Source organism: Cyprinus carpio, chromosome B6 (assembly GCF_018340385.1).
Source record: "Cyprinus carpio isolate SPL01 chromosome B6, ASM1834038v1, whole genome shotgun sequence".
Lineage (NCBI taxonomy): Eukaryota > Metazoa > Chordata > Actinopteri > Cypriniformes > Cyprinidae > Cyprinus > Cyprinus carpio.
In genome coordinates this window covers 28,708,675-28,722,355 of record NC_056602.1, presented here as the reverse complement: position 1 = coordinate 28,722,355, position 13,681 = coordinate 28,708,675, and the positions used below count along the sequence as shown (strand labels likewise).

Sequence of the window (13,681 nt, the reverse complement as noted above, 5' to 3'; positions counted from 1 at the left end):
AAGTAAAAATATAAATCAAGCATGTTTTAAATTGACAAACAGCTACATTTTCAGAGGAGGCTGATGTGAATAGAGGAGTAATTGAAAGGTCACCTTGATAATGAGGGTTATTTATGTGGTAGGAGGGAAATTACATTTATTCTCCTTTGATTTTTTGGCTGCCATTCGGATGGTAGTTAATGGCGCTGTGTCATTTGAATATCCGTTCTGATTGGTCATGCAGTGAGCTTGTTCTGGCATTCATGTAGTGCTTAAAGTGGAAGAAAAAATTCATCTTTTAAATTAATATTTATAGATACTTTTTCCCAGCTCATTCTAAGGTTGCAAAAAGGTGGAACATTTCCAGTAAATTTCGGAAACATTCCAGAAATTTTGGCAACACTGTAAACCCGTAATGTTGTCTTTACACTTAAACAATCAAGTAATGTTGACTAAACATTACTTAAAATTTTGCATTTGGGCCCTGTCACTTAAAAATATGAGTTAATTTTAACTTATTACCTTCCAAATGCATCAACTTAAGATTTTTCAAGTGTTGTGAGCCTCAAAATCATATAATCCTTTGGAGAAACTCAACCATCACTCTGTTCTTCCTTTAATGTGTATTGGTCATACAAGGAATTCTGCCTAGCAAACAGAGAACAAAAGCACTGATTGGTGGATTACAAAATTCGTTCTTTTTGACTTCGTCTGTTTGGTTGCTGACACAAACATTTCAAGACGGACGTTTTTCTTCGTGTCTAAACGTTGGGTAAGTAAAATTATGTAGATTTAAAGTTATTTTGTGTGATTTCTACTAGTGAAATATGTTAATTTAAACAAACTAAACGCAGCCATAATTACAATATTTTCCCGGACAAACTTTTGCATAGCCATCAAGTAACGTAACGATATTGATTTACGATGGTACATGATAACGGAGATATCAAATGATTTTTATTTGATTTGTAATACAAATCAAATTGGCAGGTTAAATTGTGTGTTATAATAACATTGCTACTATAGCTGAGAACGAATTAGGCTACACGTTAGTGATGTTTCATAGATGGTGAAATTACAGGCCATCACTGGTCACCTGGTACTACCATAGTATTAGCTACAAAGTGATTTACTTATTAACAGCCACATCTATCCGATAGTCACTTTTAGAGCCAGAACCTTTATTTGCAATGTTTAGGTTTATTTTGGATACATTGTAAAGATACCATCTTAATTTGAGATATAATTTTGTGTCTGTTTTTGCACAGACTTTGTTAAACTATAATATTTTCAACTTTTTCTGTTACAGGTGATGTGAGTAAGAACAGATGTGCAATGTAAAGTTACATTTCTGACTCCGCAAGTTGTGAAAAGAACATTAAATTAAAATCAGTGGTTTTTCCAACAATTTGAAAATGAGTATCATGAATTAATTTTCCACTTTTTAGTGGTACCGATTCCTTAACACATGCAAAAGCAGAATTATTTACAATAGCCTCTTTTTTATTTCCTATTATTCGGCGTCTATTCCTGTAAAGCATTCTGTGTAAAGCATAATTATTATGTCACCTGGCCTTGTCTCCCCCAGGTTTGCATTAGCTTCCACAGAATTACGGACAAAAATCTTAGCCTTCTATGAAAACATGGACAGACACAGTGTTCACCAGGTTCATGTGACTTTTTGGCAAAACCAGTGGATCTCTGGTCTCCAATTGTTGAAGGTTGGCAGCGAATAGAGGTCCGTAATTATTTGCAACAAGCATTTAACATAACTTAAAGGTACTGTATAGTTTTCAGGGATTCTATGAAAACCTGGCCATTTACACCCGTTCACGGGTTTTAATGAATGTTTGTTACCGAACAATTTGGGATCCTGGTTGCACTTCCTCAGGTTTCGTTTTAGCATGTACATGGTCAATCCGTGTACCCAAAACTCTTGGCTTTAACATAACTTCAAAATATCTGTATGTGGTTCAGCTGAGCAAAGAAATGGATACAGATTTGGAACAACTTTACTAAATGATAACAAATTTTAAAGGATCCTGTTTTAACACCCTTTTAAACATTATTTTCATTTGTCCACATGTCATTTTATTTAACTTCCTCATTTTGTTTTCTTTTTCGTATGTATAGACAATGTCAATGTTAATAGAATCCAAACAGAAAAAAATAATGGCTGCTAAAATAGATTTTTTCTTAAATATCTTTAATTGTTAAAGTCAGCCAATTAAGTCTATAAAGAAGTTAAGTGGACTGCATATTTGGAACAAGACTATTTTGTTAGTTTTAATGATAACATCAAATTTTCTATCATCCTTTTTAAAACATACCCCAATTTTTAAATTATTTTCATTGTGTCCACAGGTATAAATTATTTATCATGGGCTTTCTATTTCAAGGATCAGTAATCTTTTTATTGGAGTATTTGAAGATTAGAAATCTTACATTTAAATCAAATATTATCATAACAATCTTATACCCGTAGATTGGCATTAATAGAATTTTCCGTTTCCTCTAAAGTCAGACCTAGCCAACTGAGGTCTGAACCTTGTTTCTTTAGGGGCTGCCTGTCATGCTTGGAGACGAAGACTCTTCTTTCTTCAAGTCAATGTCTAGTAAGCTTTCATCCTGTCCTTAAAAGGGAATAGTTCAGCCTCCAAAATATTATTACCCCATGGTTGAACTGACCCCTCAAGCCATCCACTTCAGACAATCAACGTTATAAATAATCATGTATCCTGGCTCTTTACAAGCTTATAATGGGAGTGATATGGGGGATGAGACTTTTGAAGCTTAGAAAAGTTTTTTTACCATCCATCATCATCATAAAACTGCTCCACATGGCTCCAGGGGTGTTAATAAAGGCAATGGAATCCATGTGTTTTGTGTAAAAAAAAGCCAACTCAATTTTTACATTTAACTTTTAAAATTTGTGCATGTTAAAAGCTCCGCTGCTTTCAAGCTGCATGTGTCACGTTCGTTCATAGCGGCCTCCGCGTTTCTCTTTGACAGCTGTCAGCCTCAACTAATAATAATTTAAGCCTTCCTAAAAATCTAGCGGTGGAAAAATTAACACATTATTAACCTTAAGGTGCATCATACGGCACATCACTTGTGCTTTTTCCTTGTGTGCCAGTTTGATATCTGTCCACTGGACATCTGGATATTTTACTTTCCCAATCCTTGCAAAAGTTTTAAACATAGGAATATTTTTTCTAAGACCAAGTGGTTGACCCATTGAGTCAATTCAGAAGGCCTTTAAACAAACTCATTAAATAGGCCTGAATTACCCCAAATCACTCGTGAGTACATTTATTTTTTGGGTGAATGTATTCCTTTCAATATACAAATGCTGCCAATTTTTTGTGTACAAGTTCTTCAAAAAAATATATTGTAATGTAATACGTGATACTTTAAGAATGTGTATCACCAAATGGTCTCTTCCATGAAGGCATCTACATTGTACATAAATTCCAATGTAGAATAAAAAGCAATATAATGTTGGCATTAGGAATTATGTGATTTTTTTTTTTTTTAATATACTGTGATGCAAATCCTCCTTTGACTCCTGATCCACAATACTATATTTATACTGTTTTTAGCCACTACGGTGTCTGAACATCGTCGACACTATCTTGATGTGCCAGGTGGGGATCTTAGACCGTCCAGGACACTGAATCTTCAGCATCCCCACTCCTTGCATTTGCATGACTTCTTTCAAATTGGAATAATCTTGAAGGCCAAGTTCTTATGATGGAAAAAAATGTTCAGGACCTCCCACAGTGTATACTGTCTTCTCTTCGGTCTGAGTTACCCGCTATGATAGACCTGAATTACCCCAACGTCAACTCGCCAACACGTTCCTGTTGTTCATCCAGTGTGGATAATGACAAAAGGGACAGAATGCGATCTACAGCATAGACTGTGCAGTCTCTAGCAAACCCAGGCTTGCTTAGTTTTAAACTAGTTCACTATGTGACACTTTAACACCCCCCTCTGTTTTGGTTTTTCCCCTATCGCTTTACTCCATTATCTCAGTATATGAAGAATAAAAAAGTATTGTTTAAATAGTTTAAATGCAGTTCTAATTGCTGTGCAGATATTTAATGGATATTGTACCATTTGTTACACCTTGTGTGTGGTTTTGGGACCCGTAATATTTCATGACAGTATAGTATAGGTACGTGTATTGGGACAATATTGGGCTCAAAGACTCCAAAGCATGTAGTTACCTATGCAGTTCATTGTTTAATTTGATTTTAGGTTGCAGAAAAGCTAAATGGTGAACTGTAGTAAGACTGTAGTTAAAGATACATGTTCAGGTAACACCTGTGGGTAAGACTGAAGTTCTTACAGAGTTAACAATACCATCGTTGCAATAGACTATTTAAATGCCTTTTAAAAAGAACGATGATAACTAATAACTCTATACAGTAACTAAAAATCACTAATATTTATTAACAAAAAAAAAAAAATAATATTTTTAATTATAAGATTTCTGTACAGTAACTCAAATTTATTTTTCTTTATTATTGAACTAAAATGAATCAGATTTGCCAACAGTACTTGATAAAAAGAAATGAGAGCATGTTTAACAAGGTCCCCTTTTTTGATCAGTGATTTTCCATGCCATCATTTGTAATAACTTGACAAGGATTTTAAAATATTATTTTACATAGAATAACTCACTGTAAATGCCTTTTATAGCATTATTAATGCATATATATTTTATTGCATTTTTTAACAAAAATGTGTTTGTTAATGAATTACTAAACGGATCATTCATTTCTTTTTAAGTAGCACTGGGATTTCTGTCCAATGACTCAAATTCTCTTTTTTGAATCAGTTTATTGAATCATCTGTATGAACTGATTCTTCAAAATGAATCAGATTTCCCAACACTACTTGATAAAGAGAAATGCGAGCGTGTTTAACAGGACTCCCACGTTTTGATCAGTGGTTTTCCATGCAATCATCTGTGATTGAATTATTTTACAGTGATTACAGTCGCAAAGAGCAATTCCTAGCCAATTAAATATTTTAAATCTGAGCATAACTAGAGTTCCTTATTTACTGTGTAATTGTTCATCAGTTGTTGAATATTTTATTAATTTATTTGACTTTTCCTGGCTAAAAAATCACCCGGATATTTCCAGGTTTTCAATGCCAAGATTAATTATCACCTTCACTAACTAATTACAGTCAGTTTCTCTCCTCACCACTCCAATGCAAACTCATAGAATGAAAACTCTTTTTCCTTGAACTTCTCCATCTGTCTCAGAGGTCAGCATCCTCCTCCTCCTCCTCCTCTGTGAGCCGGAGGAAGACTTTCGGAGAGGACCTTTGGTCCTGGAAGACTCTGGAGAACATGCAAGACTTTTGGGAGACTCTTGGCTTCTCACTTTCCGAGCCTCGCGCAGCTTAAAGGGTCATGAGGGGGCTGTTGGATGGAAATCTAATTAGATGATTTTGCTTGAGGGAGCTGTGTTTGCCACTCAATAAACTCCCACACACACAATCTCTCTCTCCTCCACATTATTTTTCTCCATCTTTGTTTCTCAGAAGTCCCTGTTTCTCTCTGCGTTTTTCCATCCCAATCCTTCTCCCTCCAGAAGCCCCTCAGGCATTAGTTTTGCCCTCAAAATGGGAAATATCAGATGACCTTTTGTTGTTTCTGTCTTTGGCATCACAATTAACATTTGTTAAGAAAACAGTGTTCATTTATTCTTTTTAATATAGTTTGTGTTCTCATTTTACCTTGTTTACTTCCTTCTTCTTTTTTACCATCCAAACAACAGCTCGTTAAACAAATGAGGGTCACAAAATAGGAAGGATGAGAATCGTTCCAATTAACAGCTCTGGGGTCTCATTTATAAAAGTTGCGTATGCACAAAATGGGGATAGAAACATGCGTACGCAATTTTCCACGCATATATCGTGATTTATAAAAAAGAAACTTGCCGTAAATATGTACGCACCATATGGACATTCTATACCATGCATACAAACTCTTTTTCCTGCAGTGAGAAAAGTAATGAAATAAACAACGATTTTAAACTCTGTTTTCATGTTGATATACACATTTACAAGAAATACTCCACTCGCATTAATGGAGATAATTACTGAAATTACATAATTTTATTAACAATAGGCTACAACATTTTCCTGTGGTATGCTATGTTTTAATGACAGCAAGGAGTGCTATAGGTGCATAATAATTCATCTTTAAACTAAACTATAGATCACATGTTATGAGAAATATTTTAGCGAGAACAATGATCAATGATGCGCACTTACTTCAATATTATGGCAGACACTGCTGGATTCAATGGTTGAACGGTACATTGTCCGTTATAGGACCAATGATAATAGCTTACTGTACAACCGCAGCTGCACAGAAGTGTTGATGTCATGTGAAGGCATCTCAACAACATAATAAAAAATACCAATATATTTGAAGGATGTAACTAGGAGAAAACAGTAAGATTTGCACGTTTCCTTTTTAAAATACTTTGTCAGTGACGAGCCAAATCAGACAATTGTATTTACACTGCAATAAATATGGGCCTATCTGTTTCCACCAAAAAAAAATAGCTAAACGATGTTCATCAGCAAAACTGCATACATTTAATTTATTTGAATTGTTTAAAACAATTAAAATACTGTTTGGCCAGTGTAAAATAATGAGATCAACTCTATTCTAAAATATATCTGAGAACAACTTTAAACCATTTTGTTTTTATGGAAATTTTCATATATTTATTATAAAACATAACAAGGATACTGGATAATTTTTAGCAATAAAAATTTATGTGTATGGCACAAATGGCATTATAGTCCCCATCTCATATTTCCTTAATGTCTCGGTGTTAAACATGGTGTCACATGCATGGGAATATGCATGGAAATGATATGAAACTAGGCGTTGTAAGCTCTATATTTGGTTATTTCGGGGAGGAGACGAGGTGGAAATGCACGTACACACAATCTTCCCCTGACTGAGATTTATAAAGGGGTTTTTACCCAGGTTCTGGCGTACGCATGGTTTTATACATCTGAAGACTTTTTTATACAACTCAAAACTCTAGCTCTTATGCAAAATCTAGCTTTTGTGCCTACGTACACTTTTAGGATGAAATCTACGGAGAGTTTTATAAATGAGACCCCTGGTTCCTTAAAGTCAACATGAAGAATTGACCCTGTTTAATATTTTAATGCATGTTTCTGATTCAGCAGTGCATGCTTGTTTTTTTTTTTTTTTTCTAAAATCAACATTTATGTAAAATTTCTTTGCTTTGAATTTACTTGCATTTTCAGCTTCCCTCATATATATATATTTTTTTTTATTACTTTGTCGTAAAGAGTTCTGTCCTCTCTTTTGGAATCATAATGGTTATTTTTGAAATTATGATGAAGAAAGACTGAATCAGTGAGTAATTGATTACATGCATTCATAACAGTATGAAACCCATTGGTGAATCAGTTTATGCGGTTTGATCGATCAGATCATGCATGTTCCATTTGGTCATAAATGTTGTCATATAAACAGCATTATTGTAGTATTATTTGAAAACTATTGTAGTATTAATATTTTGATTTAAATTTTAGCTTTAGCTTTTTTATAAATGTGCTTTTGTCATTTTTTATTATTTATTTGTTTATGTATTTGTAATAGCTTTTTTAAGCTTTAATTTAATTTAATTTCAGTTTTAATCATTTTAGTTCTTCAACTTCAACTTATTTAATAGCAATTAGTTACCAATTAGTTTCTAGGTCTGTTTTGTTCATTTGTGTGTGCAATATTTAGATTTTATTTTAGCTTTATTTCAATTAACAAAAAATATTTTAAGTAGTTTTAGTTTAACATAAGTATTATAGTATTTCCTAATATTTTTTGAATTAGCTTTTATTTTATATTGTAATTGTAATTTGTACTTTACTTTTATATTATGCATTTTGTAATTATTATTTTTATTATTTTATATGGCTATATTTACCTTTATTTTTTATTTCAGTTTTAGTTTTAGCTGTTTTAATACTTACGTAACATTTGACATTTTATTTTAGCTTAGTTTTACTTAACTTTGACAACAACAAATATGTTAAATATAAATGGATAGAAATCTGATCTGCTCTTCTTATATAAGACATAGGTAGATATTACTAGATAATACAAGTTTGGCATATAAAAGCAAAAAGTTATTGGAATTTTTTTTTTCCTTTTTTTTCTTGAATGCATATTGGAAGATGTTTAAACTGGATACTTTCATGATCAGATATCTAGAAAATTAGTTAGAAATGCATGAATTGACTAAACCCCCCCATTTAACTGATCCATATGTGTATGTATATAATATAAAATTCATAAGAGTGATTTGTTCATTAGTGGTGAATCAATAAAGGAATATGGTTCAAAAAGGCTCATGAAAATAACTTAATTCCAGCATTTTTTAAAAGCAAATCGATAAGTACCATTTTCCAATTCCCAACTTTCCACGGTAGTGAGCAGAATTTCATCGGCGAGCACTAAAGTGATGCTGTGATGAAGGACGTTTGAAAGCAGGCGCTCAGCAGGAGACCCACAAAACTTCCCTTTCAAGCTGAGAAGAGGCCAATAAACAAACATCTTCAAAATATAACACGTGTCCCGTTTTCCCCGTCCTCTGTCATGCGGCTGGAGCTCTCGTGTTGTGTAAAACTGTTTTTTTGGACCCCAGACAATGTGAAGAAAGTCACAGGAGTTTGTGTGTGTTGATTAAAGGCTCTTAAACGCGTCCGGTGTCGCATTATCAGCCGCAGACAGAAGTGGAGCGCTGCGAATAATGAGGCCGATGGGAAGCACAGGTTAGTGTTTAGTTTAATGCTGCTGTGGATGTAATCAAGCAGAAACATTATCAGCTGCAAGTACTGCTCGACTTATGAGAAATATGTTTTGGGGATTCAACACCTGCAGTTTTACTCCAGCATCAACAACATTTGTATTTTCTCATTTTGTACCTGGTTAACCATTTAGAAAAGACTAAATTAATTTTGTGTAGATGTCTATGTCAGTGCTAATTTACACTCTAAGAAAAGTCTGTAAAAATACCAACCAAAGTACTGTGTTAATGTGAAAGGGGAAAAATTGAAAAAATACTGGTAATTTTGTTTTGCCAGGACATTATAATCATTATCAAGACATTATTTTATAGACATTTCCGTTAACCCTAAAACACAATGCAATGAAGTGCAAAACTAAACAAAAATTAAATTAAATTAAAATGCCCTATTATATGGATTATTATTAATGTATATAGATAGATAGATAGATAGATAGATAGATAGATAGATAGATAGATAGATAGATAGATAGATAGATAGATAGATATAAATGGTTACTGTTTAATAACATTTACTGTTAAAAAATATTATATTTTTATAAATGTGGAAGTATGGTTGAAGAGTGCTATAAGATGTTTTCAATTATTATTGTATCTTAATTAACCATTGTTAACATAAATTTATTATAAATTGTCATTAATGTTATTTTAAAGAGATGAGTTTTATCATAAAGTTTATATATATATATATATATATATATATATATATATATATATATATATATATATATATGGTAAAAGAAAATATGTTGTTTGTTTGGTTGGTTGGGTTGGAAAGTTGAGAAAAGGAATGTCATCTAGACATGATCCAGGCTGGATTCCTGCATAGCTTTTACAGAATTTTTTTTACATTTTTTTTTTTTTTCGATTACAAATACACCAGAAGATTACATGTGTTTAGTGTCAAGGACTGGTAAGAGAGGCTTCTTTATCCTAACTTTACCTTAACTCACTCTGGTAAAGATTGGCAGGCCTGCTGCTCATAGACTGCAGTAACAATACTGAGCACACAGCCATGAATGAATCTAAACACCGCACTCTGTTTCTGTGCCAGAATGTGTTTCCATATGAGCGTGACTGACAGTCTGCGGGCTTTAAACCAGAATCTGAGTAGATATGCAGTCCAGCTCTTACATGAGACTCTCACATCAGCACCTCAGGGCACAAACATGCTGTGCACAGTATACGTAACTAGTATACATTAGTACTCAAAGATGATAGTTTCCTTGTGTCATTAAACAGATATGTCACTTTAGTTTAGGAATAGTTCACCCCACAAATTTAGATTCCGTCATCATTTACTCACCCTTATCTCTGCTGTTGTTTGCAGGATCATAAAAGAGACTCTGACATACAAAGAGAGTTTATGGTGCTTATGGCTTTCAAAATAACCATAAAAGTACAGTTCTTTAAAAGCAAAGTCATACAATGGAGTTGTAAAAACAGACTGAAATTTAAGATGATATGTGTGTGTGTGTGTGTGTGTGTGTGTGTGTGTGTGTGTTTAGTTATTTATTTTATGTATTTATTTGCATGTATATTTATTTATAGTTTTGTTTGCCTTAGTTTTGCCTTGGAAGGCATTTAAACTGGATTTGATCATGATAAGATATCTATCCGTTAAAAAAAAGGGAAAAAAGGACTAGTTATAAAACCCCCCTTTTTGGACAGATTATTACAAAAGAACCAGTTCATAAGAGTCATTTGTGGTGAATCAATGAAGGAATATGGATCAAGAAGTCTTAACAGATCCAGACATCATGAAAATAACAAGATAATCAAATAATTCCAGCATTTTCAAAGAAAATCAACAATATACTATATATTAATTTATGTGCATGTTTACTGATTGATTGATTTATTACTTAAAAGAAAGCACAAATGTAAATGTAATATATTGATGCCAAATGTCATGTATTACACAAAAAAAAAAAATAGAAAAAAAAAAAAAAAAAATAAAAAGAATAGAATAGAATAGAATAGAATTTTGTCGTCATTGTTTAAAAGTATCTCTCTAGGATTCAAAAAACAAAAATAGACACATAATAGCAAGACATGCATCTCAATAAACATAACCAGAGTGAAGTGATACATAAAAAAAAAAAAAACAATGCACAAGTTCACATTTCTGTGACATTTGACAGCTGTCTATCTATCGTTGCACTTCAGAAGACTTGGAATATAGTGCATGAGTCATATGGACTTATTTTAAAATGAAAACGTGTACAGGTTTGAACTGACACGATTTGAACAGAATGCTCATTTCTGTGTGAACTATTTCTTGAAAGGCTGCAGCGGTGAATGTTGGGTTTCTCCTCGCGGGAGCGGCGCGGTCGAGTCAAAGCAGAGCCCGTCAAACGAGCGCGTCCTGGAGGACTGAGGCTTAAACACAAGCACTTTGCCTCTCTTGGAAACTGCAGCTTTAATCATTTTGAAGGGGAAACATCAGTGTTAGTGTGGGGTCTCCTTTGAGTATACGGCTGTGCCTTACAAGCATTTGTCCTTGCTTTCACTTTCCTGGTGTGTGCACGTCTTTCCAATCCGAGCAAGTGCAAGTGTTCCTCGCTGACTTTAGGGCACAGGAAAGACTTTACAGGAAGAATTTTAATTTAGTTTTTTTTCCCTCTCTCCTCTAATAACACTTGGATTTTCTATCACCTCCCTAAAAATTGACATAAATGCCGTGCGAGGCTTTTGATGACCGTGTAATGAGAAATGAGCAATGAGAGAACATGGGAATTTTGGCGGGATTGTCTGAAGAGCCGCCCACTCCCTCCCGCCCTCCTAAACACTTCCATCTGTTGTCTCACAATCCGGCTAATGTAGTGACTGGGCCCAGTACACCCACTCTCACTGCCACAACTTCTCCACCTCGCGCTTCTGATTCATCACAGAAACTGTAATTCTACAGCCTAGCAGGCCGAGAGAGCTCCGTGTAGTTATAGCATAATATGACAAAAAAATTGTAAGAAAGGAGGTCCACAGCTGTCATTCATACTGTGCTTTCTGAATGCAGAGTGCTCTGGCTTCACAGTGCAGTATAGCTAATATTTAACCTGTACAAAGCTGTGCAAAATGATGTGCTGCATGTGAATCTGTTAAATGTAATGATACAACAGTAATATTGAGCATTTAAAAATTTATCTTGATTATAATTTACATATATGCATTGTTAGTTCATGCATCAGCTAATGTCAAAATATAAATTTACTGTTAAAAAAGGATTTATATCCATAGAAATGAATAGTAATCAAGATTATTAATAAATAAAAAATAATAAAAAAAATAAATAATAAAAATAAAAAAAAAAACAGTAAAAAAAAACATATTTTTATAATATATTTTTATAATATTTCCTTTTGATTTTTTTCCTGTTTTCTTTTTCATTTTAGTTGAATTTTTTTTTTATCTATTTGTGTATATACTTTTTATTACATTTTAGTTTTTAGTTTTAGTTTATTTTGTTTTGGTTATTTTACACATATTATAAATGAAAATGAGAAATTATGCCTGTGCAACTACCTGAAATATTTTATTTTATTTTATTTTATTTTATTTTATTTTATTTTATTTATTTATTTTATTTTATTTTATTTTATTTTATTTTATTTTATTTTTCAGTTAATGCCTTTTTTAATTCAAGTGATAAAAATGTTTTAGTTTTAATTAAAATTACCGATATATATATATATAAAACTCTATATATATATATATATGTATTAATTAATTTTTATTTTAATATATATATATATAAAACTCGTAATTTGTCCCTCATGGAAATGTATTAATTAATTTTTATTTTTCTGGAGATATATTTAACCGTTGTGGAAAATGTTATGCAGCAGGTTTACTAGTAGTTTATTTATGCGATTAGTCTGGTGTTTAATGCAACATTTTGACACCAACTTTGTACAGTAACCTATAATGCCCAATATTTGAAACCTTTTGAATTACCTAAAAGTGAAAGTCCTGTAAACTCAGAGTGTTTTGCATTCATGAAGCACGTTAAAAAATGAACCGTACTGGAGCTACAGATATCTGAGATGATCTGAGTGCATTTAGAGAGTCACATACAAGCCAGAATTACTGCAAAGCGCCGTTAAGCTTATCAAATGTTGGCCAGAGGCTGACAGGAACTCGAGCGAGGGGAACATGACTTGTGTTTGCACCGGTGTGACAACAGCAGCTGCATGATCCTGGAAATGCAGATATGCACGCTTTGGTTTGTCAGCCTCATCATCTCAGCAGACTGTTCGACTTGCCAGAAGTGAGTCATTTACATAAGGTAAATATTGACTTGTCGGCTACTTTTCTGGCTGAATAGTCGACTAGTAAATATGAGTAGTCATGCAGTCTGGCTGAAGTTCCTTCAGTGTGGCATCTTTTTCAGCTGTTTTCTGGTTGAAGGTAGTACTTTCTCTGATTAGGATGGTGGAGACACTGAGGTTTAACCTCTTTCTGTCTTTCTGTCTCCTCTCCAGCTCATTCACACCATCAGTGTGGTGGACAGAGACGAACCGCAGTCTGGACATCGATTCTATTTCACACTGGCACCCGAGGCCTCCAACAACCGCCATTTTACACTATGGGACATCAAGGGTGAGAGACTGGATATTTTATCTTGCTATTATACATTTACAATCAACAATATTGCATTTGTCATAAGTTTTTGCATATGTCTATCTATATCTAATTTTGGAATATTGTGAAATATTGCAATTTAAAATAAGTTGAAATTGTAATTTATTCCTGTGATCAAAGCTGTATTTTCAGCATCATTACTCCAGTCTTCAGTGTCACATAATACTTCAGAAATCATTCTA

The 13,681-nt window shown here is 33.2% G+C and overlaps 1 protein-coding gene across 4 annotated transcripts in view; it reads left to right on the top strand.

Annotated features, from left to right (window-relative positions):
* The window catches only part of LOC109092064 (cadherin-22), a 193,315-nt gene that overhangs the window by 159,900 nt on the left and 19,734 nt on the right, over positions 1 to 13,681 (top strand). For all 4 annotated transcript variants that reach the window (XM_042726665.1, XM_042726668.1, XM_042726667.1 and 1 more), the window contains one exon: positions 13,340 to 13,457. In XM_042726665.1, the coding sequence (XP_042582599.1) occupies positions 13,340 to 13,457 (118 nt within the window). The remainder of the gene's footprint in view (positions 1 to 13,339; positions 13,458 to 13,681) is intronic.